This window comes from Grosmannia clavigera, assembly GCF_000143105.1.
Source record: "Grosmannia clavigera kw1407 unplaced genomic scaffold GCSC_140, whole genome shotgun sequence".
Taxonomy (NCBI): domain Eukaryota; kingdom Fungi; phylum Ascomycota; class Sordariomycetes; order Ophiostomatales; family Ophiostomataceae; genus Leptographium; species Leptographium clavigerum.
This window is the reverse complement of record NW_014040801.1, coordinates 986,449-1,008,198: the sequence shown is the minus strand read 5'-3', so window position 1 is coordinate 1,008,198 and position 21,750 is coordinate 986,449. Positions and strand designations below refer to the sequence as shown.

At 49.8% G+C, this 21,750-nt stretch overlaps 6 protein-coding genes across 6 annotated transcripts; 3 read left to right on the top strand and 3 right to left on the bottom strand.

Moving 5' to 3' along the window:
- Positions 1-1,627: 1,627 nt before the first annotated feature.
- Positions 1,628-3,286, top strand: CMQ_655 (gramicidin s synthetase 1; the record flags this gene model as incomplete). The annotated part of the gene is made up of 1 exon (XM_014317734.1): positions 1,628-3,286. The coding sequence occupies one exon, from the start codon at positions 1,628-1,630 to the stop codon at positions 3,284-3,286; it is 1,659 nt and encodes a 552-aa protein (XP_014173209.1).
- Positions 3,287-5,037: 1,751 nt separating this feature from the next.
- On the top strand, positions 5,038-6,213 carry CMQ_1440 (intradiol ring-cleavage dioxygenase; the record flags this gene model as incomplete). Its single annotated transcript, XM_014318519.1, has 2 exons — positions 5,038-5,371; positions 5,459-6,213. 2 exons carry the CDS (start codon positions 5,038-5,040, stop codon positions 6,211-6,213), a joined length of 1,089 nt encoding a protein of 362 aa, XP_014173994.1.
- Positions 6,214-6,492: 279 nt separating this feature from the next.
- Positions 6,493-8,275, bottom strand: CMQ_1136 (L-ascorbate oxidase; the record flags this gene model as incomplete). Its single annotated transcript, XM_014318215.1, has 4 exons — positions 6,493-6,756; positions 6,818-7,018; positions 7,076-8,071; positions 8,138-8,275. The coding sequence occupies 4 exons, from the start codon at positions 8,273-8,275 to the stop codon at positions 6,493-6,495; spliced, it is 1,599 nt and encodes a 532-aa protein (XP_014173690.1).
- Positions 8,276-11,626: 3,351 nt separating this feature from the next.
- On the top strand, positions 11,627-13,276 carry CMQ_1465 (feruloyl esterase; the record flags this gene model as incomplete). Its single annotated transcript, XM_014318544.1, has 2 exons — positions 11,627-11,993; positions 12,054-13,276. The coding sequence occupies 2 exons, from the start codon at positions 11,627-11,629 to the stop codon at positions 13,274-13,276; spliced, it is 1,590 nt and encodes a 529-aa protein (XP_014174019.1).
- Positions 13,277-13,315: 39 nt separating this feature from the next.
- CMQ_582 (amino acid or gaba permease) lies at positions 13,316-15,181 on the bottom strand (the record flags this gene model as incomplete). Its single annotated transcript, XM_014317661.1, has 6 exons — positions 13,316-13,459; positions 13,538-14,080; positions 14,149-14,254; positions 14,310-14,446; positions 14,528-14,991; positions 15,058-15,181. The coding sequence occupies 6 exons, from the start codon at positions 15,179-15,181 to the stop codon at positions 13,316-13,318; spliced, it is 1,518 nt and encodes a 505-aa protein (XP_014173136.1).
- Positions 15,182-16,435: 1,254 nt separating this feature from the next.
- Positions 16,436-18,130, bottom strand: CMQ_1310 (duf895 domain protein membrane protein; the record flags this gene model as incomplete). The annotated part of the gene is made up of 4 exons (XM_014318389.1): positions 16,436-16,987; positions 17,183-17,696; positions 17,761-17,989; positions 18,067-18,130. The coding sequence occupies 4 exons, from the start codon at positions 18,128-18,130 to the stop codon at positions 16,436-16,438; spliced, it is 1,359 nt and encodes a 452-aa protein (XP_014173864.1).
- Positions 18,131-21,750: the final 3,620 nt, after the last annotated feature.

The following is a 21,750-nucleotide window of genomic DNA, read 5'->3' as shown; positions in this document are numbered from 1 at the left end:
AGCAAACCTCAACTTCAACCTCGCATCGTCTATCATCGTGCACTTCATTGTTGCAAGGACTGACATATTGCCAACTTTGAAGGGAGGCTACATGCTACGGCATGGCAAGTGCTTCATCGAGCTGCTCGGCCCTTAACGGGTTTTATGGAGTCAAACAGTGCTTCAATCCGTCGAGGCCATCTACCCCACTAATTCATATGCTCGCAGTTTTACCGCCCTTGATAGACAAATCAATTGAGAGGCGGTAATAACAGAAAATCAAAATCGTGTATTTTTTTCTCGACTGTCCGAGTGTGCGAGCGCATGCACCTACTGTATGAGTCTTAGCAGGCTCACGACTACGGTACCAACGCCATCTTGCTCGTGCTCCTTGTGGCACCTGGTCTGGATGGGCAGGTTGTTAGCCTGCGAAAAGTTGCAGAAACTAAATAGCGACATGTTGATATATGACAGAGAGTCACGCCACTTAGAGTGATGGAGAAAAAAAGGTGATACACGTATGAGACTATAAATAGCGAAAAAACCACAGTTTTGTGACGTTATTAGGCAATTTGCCGGAAATAATGGTATCTACATCGTATACTCCGTAAGGTTGTAATAAAGCTATTTTGGACCCCTTTCGACAATATAATGTACCGTAGCACTATCCATTTATCGAAGGTCTACCAAAGCCGTGGGGGCTCCGTTACTATTTGTAGACTCCTATAGCCCGCTCTGCCGCATACATACGACTGGGCCGCCCTCTGTCAGATTGATTGTTTACCGGGACCGTCTTATCTGTTACAATAGCCAAGCCCGTGCTTCCGTGCGTCACATTTTAGGTGGACGTTGAAAAAGGCGTCATGGTCAGCTCGTTTCGAGTTCTCCTGCCGCCAATAGCCAGACAAGGCTCAAAGAAGCACTCTCCGGTAATTTCCTCTTATGCTCTAGGCCGACTACACTCCTTGGTTGACAAATATGAGATGGCCACGTCGTACTTCATGTTTACGCTACAGATAGAACTAAGCGTTAGCGACTAATCAGCACCCTCGGGCGCGGTGATCTGCATGGACCTTCCCAGATTCAGCTGAGTACTCCGTACAGAAACGGGAACTAAGATAGCACAATACCGTCAGGGCACCGTCACAAGAAGGACCAAGGCCGGTGTTTTTAACTTCAGAGCCTCTTTTTTTGCTCTAAATCTATTTTTGGCTCTCATTTCATGCGATAAACTTTAGATTCACTGTCTGGACAAGGTTGTTGATATTTTCTGAACTAACAATGTTAGAACACAAAAGTATCCATTAATAGTGTGCGGTAAACCCCCCCGGGATAAGTTTCCCGCGCCTATAGCCGTGGTCAGCGTGCAGAAGCGCTGCCATCAAGAAATGAACCCAACTGCCTAAATTGGAATAACGAAAGCGACGCGGTCTTGGAAACGGCTTATCTGGCATTATTCCTGATCAAGGCTGTAACTGGCTAAATCCTATAAAGAGAAGTACGTACTAGTGTCTATCGTTTTCCTCAGACACCGTTGCTAACATATATATATGACAGCGCTCTTCTATGAGCAGTTCCATGGCTCGACGAGCATAGCATTGATTTTCCGACTCCCTTTTATGTTACGTATGGTGAGAAAGGAATCAGCATGTACGCAATTACATCTCCCGGCATCTACGACCTTGAAAGTATGAAAGTCATCGACACCCCACAGCCTGCTCTAATTAGACTCTCCGACCGTCGACAAGAGCCGAATGACAGCAACCGACAACGCAACTCACTATCGCAGAAGCAAGAGCTAATAAATAAGGATATGCCGTTGCAGCTCGTCACTGTGCAGTCTGGGTCGGCGCCACTCCCAAACAAGAAGGGTAACCGTGCCTACCGCTACCTACGATGGAATTTTGAATCTGTCTACAGTGGCATATTTTCAGTGGTATTTCTAGCCAATGCTGTGGCTGTGGCAGTGGTGGTTGTTCGTATGGCAACCGGTGGTCCACAATTGACCTACGGACAGGCTTCAGATGCCGTTGCAGCCAACTTGTTCGCAGCCTTGGTCGTCCGCAACGAGCATGTCGTCAATGTCTTATTTATTGTCTTCGGAACCTGGCCGCGCTGCTTTCCCCTTACCTTGCGCCGACTATTTGCCAAGATCTACTCCTATGGTGGAATTCATAGCGGCAGCAGCATTGCAGCAACGTTTTGGTATTTTGCCTTCTTGACACAGCTCACGCGCTCCTACGTGAGCCAAGTTCTCAATCCGTACCGCTGCTACATATTCTTGGTCAGCTATAGCATCGTCTTCCTTCTAGTGACCATCATTACTTTTGCCCACCCTCGCCTGCGTGTCATCATGCACAACTGGTTCGAGGGCATTCATCGCTTCCTCGGCTGGACCGTCATTATCTTATTCTGGGTTCAGGTGATGCTGGTGGCTGCTGATACCGTCCACGACGGTGCTGCCACTCTCTCCTCTCAGCCGACTACATCGTTTTGTAAATCCTTGTCGACTAACGCGACTTTCTGGATGCTGATATTCATTACGCTGCTTGTTGTATATCCCTGGGCTCGTCTCCGGCTGCGCAAAGTGGAGATCGAGCCTCTATCGGACCATTGCGTTAAGCTCCTCTTCAGCTACTGCAATGCCCACTACGGACAAGCAGTCCGCCTCTCGGATGCCCCGCTCAAAGAAACGCACGCTTTTGCAACGATCCCGAGCCTGGTAGTATCTTCAGATCTTGAAAGCGCCCCGCCAGCTCGAGAGGGTCTTTCATGCGCTAGGACCAGGGGCTTTTCTGTTGTCATTTCAGATGCTGGCGACTGGACCAGGAAGATCATCAGAAACCCACCCGACAGGATATTCACGCGCGGCGTTCCACAGTACGGCGTCCTTCGTATAGCTGGAATGTTTGAACCGGTTATCATTATCGCTACGGGATCGGGTATCGCCCCTTGCCTGTCGCTCTTTGTGGAAAAGCCAGACCACCCGGTGCGAATCATTTGGTCAGCCCCCAGACCCTTAGAGACGTTTGGTCAAGGAATTATTGATACAGTCTACAAGTCTGACCCGGATGCCATCATCATCGACACTCGCAAAAATGGCCGCCCCGATTTAGCTAAGATTGCGTATGGCGTATGGAAGGGCTCCCGGACAGAAAGCCAGAGTGACCAACAGTCAAGTTCCAGGAAGGCCTTCGGCCCGTGCGAGGCAGTCGTGATCATCTCTAACCAGAAGGTCACCCGCAAGGTCGTATACGGCCTCGAGAGCCGGGGTGTTCCAACGTATGGGGCTCTTTTTGATTCGTGATCTCCGTGTTGGCCTCTCTCTTTTTCTTCATTCGTGAATTTGTGTTTGGCTCCCCGTTCTGAAGCGAATAGATCATAGATAGCTTCAATAAAATGGTTGTATTCTATACAGCTTCAACTTTCAAATCTTGGATACAAAACTGATAGGTGCTTAATTCCGTTATTGCGAATCTGGAATTGCAATGCAAGCACCGTGTCCGGTAGACAATCTATGCCTACACTAAAACCGTGCATGTCAAAGGAACCTAATGTAATGCCTGGATGGCATCCACTCCACCTTCTCTCACAATATGTAACCCAGTCCACATCTAAAGCCATTGTTGTGACTAGCTTGCGTTATTGAACTACGTTCGTCATCTTTACTTGATGATGGTGTTTCCTCTATCTTTTGTAATTAGCCACACCGCCAACATGGTCAATATAGCCATAGTCGCGTCATGTTATAATAGCTTGGTCGGAAGCTCGATGGAAAACCTGCTAGTTCGCTAACAATATTATAGATATATTGGTGAAGCCTGCCTAGTTTGAAACGGAAGAAAACGGCAGAAAATAGAGACCGTCACAACTATGATAGTCTACGTACGAATCTAAACATAGGCGAACAAACGGATTTGAATAGAGCCACAGACGCTTGAAAGGAGTTGCCATAATACACCATTTTTGCAGTTCGTTGAGAGAATAAGTATGGCAGTTATGCTCGTACAAGTATGCACTGTCATTAGTGGCGTGCCTGAACATCAAATGTAAACCCGTTGTGGCCCCATATTAGAGTTGAAGTGGAAGATTGTTGGCCTGCTCAGATGTCCCCGAAAAGGGATGGGTCGCCGACCCCCAAAATCAATATCAACCCCACAGATCAGCAAAGGGGGCGCATACTTCGTAAGCTTCGGCCGTCCTGCTGGAGGCGCAGCCACGTGCCGGCACGATCTAGCCCTGAAGAGAGTGTAGAAACCCCTGGATTATTTATGCTCTCCCTCTGTACGACGTAGTCTCATCATACAGCTCGAATATCGGCCGATGGTGAGGGAAAATTTGTGGATCGATGCAGACCAGCCCAACTGCCGTAGATCCTATATTACTCCGTCCGTACATACGGAGTACATGGTAAGATAGATCCGATCTAGCTGTAAATTTCTCCATCTGAAACGAAACATTCGTACATGTAATTGCAACGCAGCCGACCCACATTACCAAACTCTACTAGCTTCTTTTACTCCCTTGTATGGTCAGGAGCCGTGATTCGTCATCAAGCCAGGCGTAATCGATTACGGTAAAAATCGTATTCGCCCCCTAAGACGATTTTGCCAGGGCTGAGCTTGCGTGTCGCTATTAGCTGCAAAGCTCCCCTAATAGTTTTCAGTGCCGGCACTTCTGGTTTGATTGTTATTGTGTAGCTCTGATAGGTAGACAGCTGGGCAATATGTGCCGCGTCATTGCCCCAAAAAAGAGGTTTCGGAGACGGTCGGCAGTACGAAGTAGGAATACGCAGCTGGTCGTCGGTAGGCAGCTATGCGTCCTGATATCCTTAGAGATTGGTCTGAGCGATGCGTATGTTCGGGGAGTCTTCTTCGGCCGGGAAACTTATATAAAGCCAATGCGAGACTGACGACAGATCATCACCTGGATACAGTTTGAACTCTCCTCTTCATCACTTCTTTTAAAGTACTTGAATATTTCACTCTGACTCTTAGCATAACACAACCCGTGCCACCGAACTTCTAGCCTCTTCTCTTTTGTCTCTCGCTTCCCAAGATGCGCTTTTCCTCCATTATCACCGGCCTTGCCCTTGGCGGTGCTGCTGTTGCGCATCCCGGGCATAATGTGCAGCAGGAGGCCGCAGAGCGACGTGACTATCTCCAGTCGGTCAAGCGCACATCCCTTGGCCACTGCGCCGCCAAGCTCAAGGCCCGCAACCTGCAGGTGGAGAATGTGCGTCGTCGTGTCGCGCGGGTGGAAAAGATGCGCCAGAAGCGTGGCATCAAGAGGCGTGATCTCTCCAGTGTCCTCGCCACGGACCACAACGAGACCTTGGCCGGCTACACAAACACAACGGATCCGGCCACCCTGTTTTCTGGCTACAACTCCTGTGTCTTGACACCTGAAGTCACGCAAGGGCCATATTGTACTTGTCAGACCCGATTATTCCGTTCATTCATTGGCTAATTTGTGCTAGATGTGGCTGGTGAATACGTCCGCGAGAATATTATTGAGGACCGGGAAGGCGTCGACATCGCTCTCGACTACCAGGTGATCGATGTGGATACCTGTGAGCCGGTTCCCAATGTGTACGTCGAGATCTGGCACTGCAATGCGACGGGTGTCTACTCGAGCATCGTTGCCAACGGCAACGGTGATTCTTCGGACGATTCCAACATCAACAAGACGTGGCTCCGCGGAATCCATCTGAGCGACGACAACGGTGTGGCCGAGTTTGAGTCCATTTTCCCGGGCCACTACACCAGCCGTGCCACTCACATCCACGTCATGGTGCACACCAACGCCACGCTGCTAGCCAACAGCACTCTGGGCACTGCGAGCTATGCCAGCCACGTCGGCCAGACATTCTTCGACCAGAGCCTCATCACAGAGGTTGAGCTTCAGGCACCCTACAACACGAACACGCAGGACCTCACGGCCAACGCGGACGACTCCATCCTGAGCGAAGAGGCAGACACAGAAGATGTTGACCCCCTGATGGAGTACACCCTCCTCGGTGACAGCATCTCGAACGGTCTCTTTGCCTGGATCGCCTTTGGCATCAACTCTACGCTGTCCGACTCGGTTACACCTGCTGCGTACCTATACGCGGACGGTGGAGTTGAGAACTCAGCGTCGTCTGTGGGCGGTGGCTCTAATGGCGGTTCTGGTGGCAGCCCGTCAAACGGCACCTCCACTGGAAATGGCACTGCGCCGTCTGGAATTGCTTGAGTGGTTCGAAAGGTGACGTTCAGACGAATGAGGATCTGTGTTACATAGCCTGAGAAACTAGCACTTTGGTAGAGAAAACATCGGGTTTGATTTCAGCAACTGGAAGGAGACCCATATTTTTCACTCATCACTCGTCCGGATCCGTGAAGAGCCTCTTTGATCTTGTGACATTATCCTTTGCCTTGATCTTTATTTTCATTCCTCTGTTGGCGCCTTTCGGCTCCTAGCACTAGACTACATTATCCATATGAACTCGTCATCACATACTTGTTCGACATATCAACATGCCTTGATGTTCCCCATGTTGTGGAAGAGATCAGACTCTGCGGCATCTCCCTCGCCACTGACCAAGTCACAATATGCAAGGTATACCTGATCGACGCCGAGAGAGACTGTGGCGCTAAAGAAGTCATACGCTCCAGTAGAGTTGACAAAAGCCAGCGAGGTGTTGACCGCATCAAGTGAAGGGATCTTAGTGCCGATGCGCGGGTTTTGCACATAAGTCACAACTGTAGCAGGTAGGGCTTTGCGCGAGTCGTGCACCTATCGGTTGGTTTGGGTTAGCCACCGAACTTGTCTAAGAAACAACCGAGAAGCAACTTACGGCAGCAACAAGCTTGAAGTACGACCCGGTCGAGTTGGCTATGTAGCAAGTCCTCGACGACTGGAGGAGAATGCTGCTTTGCACAGGAAAGCCGCCGCCGTTGTTGTTGTGTTCCTCCACGGTGCCATCTTTGAGGGCGATGGAAACATTAAAGGAGGAGACAGAACTGCTGGCGTCTAGAACCGTCTCGAATTCGTAAAACTGTGGCAAAGGTTAGTTTTGAAGGCATGGTAAGAATGAAGCGCCGAATTTCCATACCTGGAAGGAATCACCAAAGGCTCCCGCGAAGCCGCTTTGGTACAATGCCGCGGTAGCGTTAATCACGCCCGGGGTCACCCCATCTCTGGCGAGATAATGCAGGGAAAGAGATTCAATTTTTGTTGAATCTCGGTTTGTCACCAAGACACGGATTTGCCCAGAGAATGTCAGGTTGGCGCCGTTGTCCGAGAGCTTGAGCACCAGGTTGGCTGGCTTGATGGGGTACGGCGTCAACGGGTCTGTGAGCTTCACCGTGCTAGGAACGGTGTTGATCATTCTCTCCAACATCGTGAGGCAGGTGTCCTGGAAGGTGGTAGCATCGGTCAGTCGGTTCATGGTCTTGTTTCCATCGGCGTTGAAGACGGCCAAGTCGGAGTTCTTTCCAACATCAGGTCCGACAACAAGTGGGTTGCTCGTGTTATCGGACATGTAGTCGATAACGACGTCGTTGTCAAAGTGCGTGGTATTGTCAAAGTGCGAGTAGTTGTTGCCAGCTGTGCCGCTGCCGGGCACAATGGTTGGGAAGTCGACACCGTGAACACCGCCGACTGTGTGTCCGCAAGCGACGAGGGCAATCATCTCAGACGTGTTGAAGCCCTGCTTGGCGAATTTGTTCGTAAGAACTGTGATGTTGTCCGTCGGCTCGGGAACGCCAGACGGACCGGCCTCCTTGGCATCAATGCGCCCGACACGGAATGGGATCTTAGGCCCTCCACAGCTGACAACGCTGGTGTAGACACCCAGAGCAAGCAAGTCTGCGATAGAGGAGCGGACTGTGTAGTATCCCAAGAAGGCTGTCATCGTGTCGTTCATCGCAGTGCCAATGTTCTCGCTTCGGTCAGTCTCATACTGGATCGAAGCGTCAAGGCCACCTGTGCCGGCAGCAACATCGGCCGTAGACATGTCGTGATACGCCGCCCTAATCCACTCTGCCGCCGTAATTCTGCCGATGTTACCGGAAGAAAAGGAGCATGGCGAGACGAAGTCGCTAAATCCCTATTTGAGTCGCAATTAGCATTTAGTCCCTGACAGCTCCATCTCGCCTGAGCTTGTCCATCTCACCCTGGCGTTATATCCGTTCATGAGAAACCGGATGTCTTCGAGCTCATCAATACTTGGCGTCGGCCACGTCGGCACGTCGGCCAGGACGACCTGGCACGCCACCAGGAAAGCCGCTGAAATACTTGATAGACTCGGCATCTTGACTGGATGAATATTGAGTTGCAGAGGCGACTTGCTGCAATCTCTGGCTCTCACCACTTTCCTGCGAAGTGTTCTCCCTTTAATAGTCCTTACTGATCGGCCATGTCTGTGGGGGTGGTTGATGCTTCTAGCGTGTAAGTCCCGTAGGGCTATTCCTATACGCTTAGTATGAAATCGATCCACAGTCTTCGTATTATTAGCATACCGCTGTTATGCGACGGAAAAAATTGGCCACAGCAGATACGAGAGATCGACGGCGTGCTATGATTTACAGGTTGTCTGATTGGCCAACGTTACCGTCTGACAGTGCCATTAACCCAGGGGTAGCTTATTTTCTTGTCCACAACCCCAGTCATGGCTGTGTATCTTACTTGTACGTCGTATTATCGGGGCTTGCTTCAATCGTCCCCCCTCCCGCCCCATACGAGGTTACATACTCCGCACTCCGTTAGTATTTGTAGCAGCGAAATTGCCACCGCCAGTTCGATTGTGGGCCTCTCAACTCGGAACACTGCAGAGAATGCGCATGCCGGGCGGAAATGGCCCCAAAACTATACAAGAGAGAAGAACATATGGAGTATCCGTACGGAGTACAAGAGGGAGAGAAACAGTTGAACTTGTCGGACGATGCTCGGAACAAAATTCCTACGATGCGAAGGGAACGCTATGTCTGCTTATGGCACCGCACAACTCAAATGCTAAGCTTAAAGAGGAAGCCCCTTACAGGGGTGAAGACTGACGCCTAGCGTGGCATGATCTCTGAAGGGCTTTGTGGACCCGGAGACTAACAGACCGTCGGTAGGGTCGGCAGTGGCTAGGAAGAGGCCAACATGATGCATTGTGCATACAATGGGTATGCAGACATATGCATACAACACTCAGGTTTTATTACCTACCTAAAGAAGAAGCTTGTCTGAAGTGCTTATCATCGTATGCTACTCCGTACTGTCCTGATTCTTAGACGGGCGAGAAGACTTTATGTTCCACGTAGAAAATTGAAGGTGCGGATATGTTTTTAAACAACACCGTACGGAGTACGGATTTCGGAGTAGAGGGCTGAACAACGTTGGGAAACCATTATCTTAGTAAGCAGAAAAAAGGCTTGGCTGTTGACTTGCTCCCAACAACCTCAAATTCTGTCAGTTTTACATCCACTAAAACACTAGCCTAGACCAAATAAGTCTAGCCATCGCGTGCTTTTTTAGAGAGTCCGTTCTCGCTTATGCGCTGGAATTCTAACGACGACCGCCACGTCAAGACAGCGAAGCGAGTAGCCCGACGTGGAGAGCTAGCAATACGGAGTACACATGAATGATTACTTATAACAAATTTATAACACGCAGCCATCTAATTAAAAGTAGTGTACGGAGTACGGAGTACAGAGTGCTTTGATTTGTGCTGGCCAGAATGAACTCGTGCAAAGCTAATGCCGACCCTACGACAGTTGAACTTATGATTGCTGACGTAAACAGTTTCCTGCCCTTCGGATATAGCACAACAGTATACGGAGTATTACCGTGGACTCGAACGTATTGTGTTTGACCCTGCCTATACCCAATGACTTTCGTTGTCGTGTCCTTATCACAGCCCAAAAACCGTATCGACTTAGCCACATGCAACATAGAGCGAGTACGGAGTACGGAGTATGCGTCAGAAAGATTCCGACCATCAGCTGGCTCTGGCTCCATCCCTTTATTCTTGGAACTTGTAGTAATAGCATACGCTGAGACAGCAAACAGAAATATTCAGAGCTCGACCGTTTCCGAACAAGAGGCATCGCTTAACAGGGTCTGCTTATACAGACAATCGGCAGAATGATCATGGCGACAGGTGGTCTTAACATGGCGTGCAGTCGTCTTTGAGAGAGTATAGCATCTGATGTTAGCTTGACACAAAAGCGTAGCTGGTACTAATAATCTCAACACCCGAATGATAACAGATCTTGGCCATAGTAATTGGAATCTAAATGGAAGGGCCAGTTCAGAGTTCGATTGTCTACCTGCTTGGAATGGACACTCTCGGTATCTTCGTTAAGACGGCTTGCATAACGTTGGTAAAGTTCAATTGCCAGTATTCGGCGAGATATTTTGAAATCATGACAGATGGCGAAATCTTGACTTAAGATTATTTGACACCCCCGGTCTAGCCTGCCTTCTAACCTAGACTGTTGCATGTCGTTAGATTTACTTCTAGGTGCAGAGTTCTTACATCATGTCGCCTCATACACTCGGGAGACCACCACCGATGGAAGTCTTTCTTCATCTTCTCCATATTTTTCAACGAAGAGAAGTAAAGTCCTTGATGTAGTGTGATTGGATACACGTGCTATAGCCGGAAAATAGCGGGTTTGTCGTTTCTTTCTCTTGCTCTGAGGTTCGCGTATAAAATAGCGTCTTCTTGTCATCTAGATCCAAAGCATGGCATGGTTCGTAGAGAACGGCCCATTCCTCCTTTGAATAGGTGCAAGCTAGTTATCACAATGATAATAGATATACAAAAACTGGTCAATGCAGGCTATCCGGTTTGGAGAAAATCGACGTATAGTATGAGAACGTACAACAAAAAATTGGGCCCAGCTGTTGGTAAGAGAACCGCGCGTATCTTGCATTGACTGGCCAGTGGGGCGTATTCATTTACTCACTTTTCAAGATCTATAGAGTACGGCGTCTAGATTGCAACAGTTCTCATGCAGGTTTCAGCTGAAAGTGGCTTATTTTCCATCCGGTATTTGGCATATGTTTTGCATAGAAGATTCGACTGACATCCGGTCTCAGTCTTACACTCCCAATACCAGTACTCCGTACAGAGTATGCCACCTTCTTATCACTTTTTACATCTGCGGCATTAGGTGCTACAGATGTGCACAGGCCACTAAAGATATCAACCACCTACCCAGACCAATTTCGTTCACTTGAAAACCCTCCACCGCGGTATCAATGGCATAGACGAATGCTTATTCGGGGGTTATAACTACTTTCAAGGATTCCTAAATACTGAAGTAGGCCAGAGCGACGCGTACGCAGCGCGTTGGAAAGCTAGCCAAATACCATTATCCGAGCCAATGCCTGCTTTAAAGAACTCATAAAATGAGCAGCCGGCAACATCCGTAAGGCAGTGGGGGGGATAGCACGATAAGCAAGTGCATCAACCTCCCACTCCTGAGAACGTATCTGCCATAAATTTGTTATCGCAGGAGATAACGTGAGCAACCTTGCATTTACCATAGCTGACTCCCCACGCTTGTTCGCTTACAATTGGCTATTGAAGTTATAAATATGTATCTGTCTGGAATTGGCCAATCCGGTGAAGTCCAAGTCGGTTCGTGTAACTTGGTATCGGTCAGACACCATGGCAACTATGTCGTTGGGAAAGCTCCTAAGAGTAAGCACTTTGCTTCTGGGCCCAGCATCAGTGCTGGCGCTCTCCTGTGCAAACCTCACAGCCCTCCAGGGCGTGGCAGATGTCGAGTCATGGATCATCACGTCCGCCGAGACCGATATTAAGACCAGTGACTATCTGTCCTACTGCAATGTGTCCGCAGTCATAGGTGGCCGCATTCGAGCCTGGATGTTGCTTCCAGAGGCGGAAGAATGGAACGGCCGCTTTGTCCAGATCGGCTGTGGCGGCGCCTGCGGCTACAACCCGTTCGACTCGACGTACTTTGACATTGATGGCGCTTTGAGCAATGGCAGCGCATTATCGACAACAGACATGGGTCAGTAGCGGAGCAGTTCTTGAAAACTCACGGCTTGATAAGAGTTAACAAGAGGTCTAGGTGTCCCGGATTCTTCGAACAACTATGCGCCAATGCATAACAATTTGCAAATGCGCATCGATTGGGGATTTCTGGCGACTCACCTGACGGCCGTGATGTCAAAGGAAGTCATCAAGGCTTACTACGGAAAAGAGCCATCGTACTCATATCACCTGGGCAGCTCAACGGGCGGCAGACAATCCCTCGTGGAGGCACAGCGCTTCCCCGAAGACTTCCATGGAGTCTTCGCCATTGCACCTGCGTACAATGAAACGGGGGTCACCACCTTTTCCATTTCCTGGACGGCACGCGCAGCGCTTCTCGACGAGACAAATTTCACGGCAGCAATTACAGAAGCGGAGGCGGAGCTTCTTCACGCCACCGCCATCGCAGACTGTGATGGCTTGGACGGCATAGTAGATGGGATCATCTCTCTCCCCAGACTGTGCCACCCGGATTTTGATCGACTTCTCTGCAGCTCTCACTTGAGCAGCAACTCGAGCAGCAATTCCAGCTGCATCAGTCAGACGGGCTTGGAGGCTGCAAAGAAAATATACTCCGGCCCCATCTCTTCTCTGACGGGTGAAAAGCAAGTCCCAGAGGGCCTGCTTCCGGGATCCGAAGATTCTTGGGTGGGCACTTACATTGCTACCACTTCCGGAGAGCCTTCTGCGTGGTATTCCTTCTCCATGTCGTTTCTCTCTTATTTTGCCTTCTGGCCAGACCCGATTGATCCGGTCACCCCATTTAGTGTCGATCTATCAAACCCGTCTCTGCTGCGGCAGACGTCCAAGACTGAGAGCCTGGAATTCGGCGGTGTCGCAGACATGACCAAGTTTAAGCTTCTTGGAGGTAAGATTATCATGACCGGCGGACTGCAGGATGTGGCCGTCGCCCCTGGCTTCCCCCTTGATCTATGGAATCGGGTAGGGTCTGTTATGGGAGAGGGCGATGATGGAAGAGACGGGTTCATGAAGTTCTTTGAGCTGCCAGGTGTGAATCACGTTTCTGGGGGTCCTGGAGCAGACACGTATGATGCTCTTGGCTATCTTGTGGACTGGGTGGAGAACGGGGTCAGCCCGGATATGATGATTGCGTCCCATCTCGACGACGACGGAACGGTCGAGTTTACCAGGCCACTGTACGTTTACCCAATGGTAGCCGGTTACAACGGCACGGGCAACAGCTCATATTGGGAAAGTTTTGTTCCTATCAATGGCTGCGTAGCTTTCTGGGACCTTTAGGCCGGCAGTTATGTACAGTCAAATCTAATACCGTACGCTCTAATCTCGGTGTTCAAGTTCATCTATTGTCCGCTTGGGGCCCGTGAACCAGTGCATGCCGCCGAAGCCAAAGGGCAGTATCCATCCAATACGGCTGATGATGGTGACAATCCCGATGCAGATTGGCGCATAGTTCAGCGTTTCCTATGGTGCAGTCCTTGTGTTAGCAACCATGCGTAAATTGTTCGGGGGATTGTACACATGATTGAATCTGTGACTTACACTGGTGACAGGATAAAGCTGCGGCAGCAAAAGCACGACAAATAAGAACATGATATAGAGCATGGGTATCACGCCGAAAACGATGCTGTACCTACCCAGGCTCCACTTGGCGGGCTGGAAACTGCGCCGTCCGACTGTATAGCGGGCGCAGATAGGGATGAGATATGAGAAGTTGGTAGCAATTGTGGCCGTGGCTGTGATAGCAGAGAAGGCGACAGTCGAGCCGATGACGGCACAGGTAATGGCGATACTGAGGGCAAGTACGAGATATGCGGCATGGACGAGGATCTTCTTTTCGTTGAGTTTTCTAAAGTACTTCGAAAACGGAAGGACGCCGTCGCGAGAGATGGCAAAAGTCACGCGCTGAGCAGACATGAAGCAGCTGGCGGTAGCGCAGGTCAAGTCGACCCAGAGAATAGAAAGGACAGCTACTGCTCCTGGCTTTCCTATGAGTTGCACCAAGTATTCCGCCCAGTTGTTGGTGTAAGACGCCGAGATGATGCCTTGAAAGTCTTGCATACAGAACAGGATGAGAATGAGCGTCTGCAATGGATAAGAAACTTGATCGAGCTGACGTGGGAGGCTGTTGTGTCCGGAGGTCACTTTCTTACCGGAATTGATAGGAGCCAGGAAGATAGGGTGGACATCCACATGCCCTTGGCAACCACCTCGGACGCATCGTGCGTCTCCTCTGCCAAGTGCGCCGAGGCGTCATATCTGATAGTTGATTAGTAATTTAAACTTACTTGCACGTCCCTTGTCTTCCTCTCACCCGTAAAAAACCCAGGCACCAAACAAGACGCCGATGACCCAGCAATACGAATCCGATGCTTGATTCGAATTCCTCTCGTTGATGCCATTGTAAATGTTGTCAAAGGCCCCGGTGCTGGTCTGGAAGTGGCCGGAGGCCTTGGCCGGAAACCAGGTCCAATACAACGCAAACAGGGCGAAGAAGATGAAGATGGCGAAACGAAATTATAGCTGCAGAACGCGCTGCGAGATAATATTGGGCACAGTGGCAAAAACCATTCCAATAGCCGTCAGAAGCCAGGCCAACCAACCCTTGGTCAGCACGTCAGCATCAGGATATTGGATCTGAAGACCGCTGAGAAGAAAGTTGGTCGCGCCCTGCTGCACACCTGGAACGACGCAGATCCAGCCTGCCCAGTTCCACCAGGCTGTCATCCAGCTCAGAAAGGGCCCCCATTTCTCGCCACCGAGCCGATATGACCAAAAATATATGCCGCCGGCGGTGGGAAATGCGGCCGCAATCTCAGCCATGACCAGCGACACGATAAACGACAGGCCACCAACCATGGTCCAGTTGGCAAAGGCAGACTTTGGTCCACCTGTGTACATGACCCAACCAAATAGGACCGGGATGCCACTGACAAAGTTCATGGACGTAAACGTGGCGGCCCAGTTCTCAAAGAGGCCGAGATGACGCATGAATTCTGGTAAGCGGCGGTTCATTTTAGCTTAGCTGCACCGGAATTGGAGCTGCCTAAAGTAGTACCAACCTTGCTTGTAGCCAAGATTGGCCAAATGCTGCTCGTCTTTCAATATCATGATGGTCTCGCCCTCCTCGACCTTACCCGAGCTGGCTACATTTAGCAGCGAGCTGCACTTCTTCTCCTCTTCCATTTCAGTCCGTTAAGAGATGGCCAAGTAGAAATGTCAAAATTCGATAGCGTGGTACTCAAAACAGGACGCTTGCATGATGCATACCTACAGCTGGATACGATCTTGGTTATAATGGTCTTGATGTCTTGTCTGGGCTAGCTTTGACGGAGATAGCCAGCTGCAGGGGCGCTCACCTGCTCATCGACCGCAGGCTAAACTTTCTATTCTCGTACAAGTACCGATGGGCTAGACCGTGCTTATCAGTATTGTACCCTCTAGCTTGCCGGCGCCAAGTCAGTCATTGCAAATCGGCATGGCCGTAGAGGTACTTTATCTGGGACCACACAAAGTAAAGGTGAGAAAGCCGCGATACAAAAGATAAGGTGGTTGGATATGTTTGAGCGAGGGTGAGCTTAAGTCTAGCTTGCCGGTATGATTCGTCACCGCGCCACTTATCACATGCAAACTGCAGCTACTATAGAGCGTAACTCATCTAGACGGCGAGAAGGCGTAGCCAAGTTTGATGTTTGTTAGTCATTAATCTGTCGTTATATACGTCTGGAATCAGGAATCATTGAGCTCGTACTCCGTACATTTCTCCATTTTGGGCTTAAGGCTATCTCATTTCAGACACCTCGACTCAGATATCCAAAACCTGGCAATCGCACTTAGTGGGTACCCGTTACCGAAACCGCATTGTGAAATATCTGCCTTCACAAAGGCCAACGTGGTGAATAGCCGTTACTTTGACTGGACCGCAAGTGTGCTTCCGGCCCTCCGCTCTGCCGGTCTGGCTTTTGACGAGGTGGAGCCGAAATAATTGGTTCGTTGGCTGCGTTCTTTCAACCCCGATCCAACAGTCAATCTACCCGTTAAGCTGGTCGATTTCTTCGCCTCCAGTATGATTGTGACAAATTTCGTGACCTATGCTATCGATAAAGCCCGTCTATCGCCGACATTCGCATCTGCACCTGTTCTCGATCCGGCCATGAACTACGTTTTCGTACAGGACTTTCAGGCGACTGCCTAGAAGACGACAAGGGCGCAAATTGTGAACAGTCTAGATTGGTTTGACACATCGTTTATTTACCTTTATTTTCAGGGATCTCATTTCGTAGGTCACATAAAAGATAGCGTCATAAAACTTTCATTCGTCATTTGTACAACGACATGGCTTCTTTATATGCTTGTCTGTATGCTTCTATATATACGCAAAATTCCCTTACCACGAGTACACTTGATACAGTAAGCAGACAAGAAGTACATGCGGTCTCTTCAATCTGCATTGGTTGCAGCAACGTCAACCACCTTCTCCTTCTCTGCTTTAACACTTTCCTCTAGAACAGCCTCATGGTCAGTTTCGGGTTCTTTTGAGACTTCTTCGTGTAGCTGGTCTGAGCCAAAGTGGCGCAGGACGAGCCAAGCCGGTAGCACGGCCACAGCCCAGAGCGCAAAGTTGAAGTAAACGCCACCAACCTCGCCGAAGATGGTCAGAGATGTCAGACCGTAGCTGATGGCCTGCCAGGCAGACTCGGTGCCTCGAAGAAGCGCCGCAAAGTGCACCACATCGTATTCGAACACAGCCAGGTTGGTGACGATAAAGTACAAGAATAGATAGTTGACCTGAAAGCCGATCGTCAGCATCACGTAGACGCCGAATCCGGCACCGAACCCGCCGTCATTCCAGTCTAACGTCGGCTTCTCGTGTCGGTAGCGCGCAACCATGACGGTAATCCAGGTCCACCAGGCGCCCTGCAGCACGACGATGGTCCAGAACGCCCAGCGAGTGCGCAGCCGCAGTGAGATACTGCTGCGGTCGAGGAAGTGCTACACGATACGTTAGCTAGTGAGGTTTAAGTCAGTACCCCACCAGAGTGTCTTACCCCGACCAGGTTTCCTGAAATAACCGCGACAATGCCAGCCAAGAAGGATCCGAGCGATCGTGAGCGCACCGTGAACCATTCTAAAACAGTGTTATCAGTATACTGTCAGCATCAAAGCAAAATGGGTGCTGCGACTCACCGTCAATGTATGTAAAATAGACGGCCTCTGAAAAATCGCGGCCTGGCCAATCCAAAAGACGACGAGCAGGAACTTTTTGCTGAAGAAGAGCCTTGTTGTCCGCTTGACTTGTTTCCATGGGCTTTCAGTCATGTCTAGGTTGACCTTCCGGCCATCGCGTCGCTGCACCTGCTCTGGCTTGTTGAGGAAGAAGGCCACAAACGGGCCGGCAGCTTGCAGCGCAATGAAAACCTCGTATACATGGTACGACACCTTGCCAGCCTTGTCGTTATTGGCGTTGATTCCTAGATTGATGGCACCGCCGAGAATCTGTCCGCAGAGGCGGTATGTTAGCCAGTAGCCCAGGGCCTTGCCCTTGTTCCACGGCTCAGGGTACGAGATGGCGATAGCGGCCTCGGCCATCCAGAATATGCCAGCAGAGAGGCCACAGAGTGCAGCTCCCAGAAGCACCAGCCATTTGTTGTCGAAGCGGTTGTTGGTATACAGGCCAGCGGCGAAGGGTGCGTAACCGATGCTGTGAAGACGATCAGAAAAAGCGCAAGCAATCATAGCTACAGTGGGGGCTACAGACGACTCACGTTCCGATGACGAGCGCATACTTGATGCCAATGTAGTGCACAATGGCACCAGAGTAGTAGCACGAAAGTACCATGAGACAGAAGGTCAGGGCATTGGCCGTGTTGACCAGCGCCGGTGACTCTGCGCCACCGGCACCCAATGAGTTCATGGCACCCCAGATGCCGGGGGCCATAAAGTTGCAGAGGCCGAGAATGGTAAGGTTATAGAATGTTGAGCGATACCATTTTACTGCATCCAGAGTACCCGAACCCAATGTTAGCGACTGAAAAAAGACCGGTCGATAATCGTGCTACATGAAGTCTTACCCGGATGTTGTTGGTCTTTGGGGGGCTCCACATCAAATGCGTGAGCAACAACAATTCGGGCCATGCTGGCGTTCGATGGCAGAGCTTGGAGACCACGAGAATTGGTAACGAAGAGGATTGGATGAGAGAATTGGAAAGAGTGTGCGCTGCATGAGGGCTGGACGGAGACGTTGATATAGATATTCTGCAACTAATGTTTCCTGCCAGAGAATCTGGCAGTTTTCTCCCGCATTAGACGCATGTCGAATGTGGGCCGAATAATGTGGTACTCCTGACGGAGCTGGCCGTCGATTTCTCTCCTTTGACGAAGCACGTCATATTCGTGATCGATGAGATGGCTTCTGCACTGGTCTTTCGCAGCTCCTGGTTGGATGGCTAGAGCTTCACCATGGCGATCGGTGGCGCTTGTTGCCAGGGGAATCAGCCAATCAGAGCTAAGGCGGCATTTACCGGCTAACCAGTTCACTCCGGACAGAACTACTTACATACGTAAAATCCAGAGGAGCACTCGAGTCTAGACTCTGGCTGATACAGAAAGTAGCGCGTACGGAGTATGTTGACATTATTCGTACCTAGCCTTTGCCGCTAGCTCGGTTCAGTCATCCATGCGATCAGTACTAAGATGCGCCAAGAGCCAATGCCGTTATTGTTGGTGGGTCACTGAAATTATGTCAACGATATGCTTTGCCTCGGATCCTTGCGCTGTTGTCAAGCAATTGCTGCGATGGCCTGGTAATAGCCGTCGAACTGCTCTATGACAGATTTTATTACGAGAAGTCATCAAAATTTAAGGCCACGCGTAAAGCTCCCCGACAGTTCAGCAGCTTCTCCTTCTCTAACTTGTTGTTATTGTAAGCTGGGAGATGGTCTACCAATCGAGTCGTTGGTCATTTGGGGAATCTTACTGGTGCGGGTGTCACACTATGTGAAAGCGTGCTACTCGCATCAAATTTGGATATATTTGTTGTAAATAGCGCTGATGGAGTATTTGCTGCGACGACGACGTGCCGCTGTATGCTTTCTCATCCGTCTCATTTATTGAGCCTTGGCACCTCTCCTAGGTGGCATGCAGTTGTAGTTCTTTATGTGGCGGTGGGAAGGAAATATAAAGTAAAAATTTTGAAGAACATAGGCACTTGCAAGATAGGAGGATTGTAGGCAAGATGCAAATGTGGCCGAGAATATGGTAGAGGTGTGACAGCAATCGGGCCACATGTGGTGCTGGACATGTCGCGTCGTTTGAATTGACGTACGTTTCTGCATGTCTTCCTTGTCTGGTCTTCCAACCCTCTATCATATGTCGTGCCTTCCTCATTTGGCTGTTCAGGTCTGTAGTCCACATTTGACAAAATTCCCAACGACAGATGCCAGGACATCTCTCGCATCAAACCTCCGACTTCAAACTTCACCAAGGTTACATTGATACTGAAAGAGCATTCGTCAAAGTCTTATTGCAGAAAAATTGACATGACGCAATACGATTCTGAGAGTTCTCTGCCCTGCCCCTCTTGGATATGGGCTTCTGGCTCGAACGCCCAGTAATTTTTATCTCTCTCACCCTTTAGACACAAAGTCTGCACATGAAGCTTTCTTTTCTGACCCTTTTACAGTGTCGCCAAAGACCGTTCCTGGTTCGGAGATGATTACACCCCGATCGATTCTTACGTCTTCAGCGTCATGGGGGGCAGCTCGATCAAAGTTGGAATAGGGAGTGTCAATCTCCCTACCAATACCTCGCCCTCAGCTTGCGGCCCAAGCTCTCATGGCACACTCCGACTCACTAATGTGCTCCACGCGCCCAATGTATTATGCAACACCATAGGCCACGACATCGGCGAGAGTTACATTATCGAATGGGGCCCTGGTAGCGCGAGTCGGGGATCCATCACCGACCTTTCCAATGGGCTTCCTGTGGCATACTTCAAGCCAGACTCCCCTTTGCTCGAAGTCTGTCTCAGTGAACCGCCTGGCGGGCCCTGTGTTGGCCCTTCTCCTTTTATGTCGAGTATCGAATATAGTCTCAGCGTCTCATGGCCGGAATCAGAGCAGACGCGGATCTTGGCACTCCTGACTTCTACCGGGCTGAGTGCCGATGTGACCACAGTGCAAACATCGGTAGCAAACGCTCCTGTCATCGCTGAGACTGCGCTGAGTTCAGCTGTACCGGGGGGCACAGATATTGCTTCTACAAGTCCACCTGTTTCAGGGTCGGAAGAACGTCAACTCGAAGAACATTTCAGTAGCGAGCAAAAGTTTCTTCGGGCGTGCGAAACGAGCATCTACGAATAGAATTGATCGAGAGAGCCATGGCATTCTATGAGCTCTTATATCCGGAGAAGAGGGAGGATTGAAGGAGAAAGGAAGATGTCGTGTTTGAAGCCACGCCTATGCACTGAACTTCTTCAGTGGGATCGAGCCAGCCCGTGGTTTCGTAGGAGGAAAGTTTCATTGTGATTGACACTTTCGTCCGAGAGCTTTTGATTAATTCTGGACCTGGGGAGCCCTTTAATAGTAAAATATTCATCTAGATTACAGAGAATTCGCTAATGTTGACCCAATTCAAATCCCTGTCCGGCTCTAGGCTTCGATCATAACTAGGTTTGCGATGCAAGCTTAGGCTATACGAAGTAATGTGAGCAACATTTACAAAATCTAAGGCTACAGAGCATGTGCGACGCCTGCAATGTTCGAGAGGCACCAAGCAACAAAACTCCGAGCTATCGCGGCCAATAGACTCGACTATTTTCTGCTATCGTAAACATATCAAGGCAGGTACTGAGCTGGATAACATACTATGCGTACTCTGTACATACTTCGTACTTTAATCAAATAATTCTTCTGGCTTTGATTGGCCATTTCTCCTTGTAGATAAAAAAATAAAATAATCTTCATAAGCCTGCCGCGGCTATTTTGATGCTGCTTACATATATAACCGCCTTGACTGTGCGCACTTCGCTAATTGGCCACCTTTAAAGGAGAAGCGCGAAGCTCTGTACGGGGCGTATAGGGGTGTACACTGAAGCCGAGGAAGGCTCGCTGTGGCGGGAACCATAGCAAGAAATTCAAAGAAAGCGTACTCCGTATGCCGAGATTGTAATCAGTCATAAGCTTTACGATTATTGGCCTCATCGCTATGAGTGTTTTTTACTCGCATGAATGCGCTTTGCTTTTTTCGATGTGCTAGACTGCTAACAAAATGGACCCTGTCGCCAAGTAGACCGATTCTCGGCGTGTCAGCCACAATGCAGACGCCCGGTTAGCTCAATCGGTAGAGCGTGAGACTCTTAATCTCAAGGTTGCGGGTTAGTAATCTATCCTGCACAAGATGTTCATGACAATAGCTGACAGACCCTAAAGGTTCGACCCCCGCATCGGGCTCAATTCCTGATGCGCCTGTTCAACAGGCACTTCCATAAAACATATTTTTGCCCCTTCCGCGCACTATTTTACCTTTTCGATGTCTCCCTATGCCAACGCTTTTTGCCTCTTTTGTCTGCCGCTAGCTGGCTATATTTTACACTTATCTGCAATTTGCCCATGTTAGTGCTGACGTCTGAACGAAGCCATGACCGCACGACTACCCGGCCGAATACAGCTGCTGATGGCTTTCCAATTCGGGATAGACACATGGAGAGATTGACCAAGCAAGACCAAAATCGCACCCGCGTTTCACAGATGTTAGCA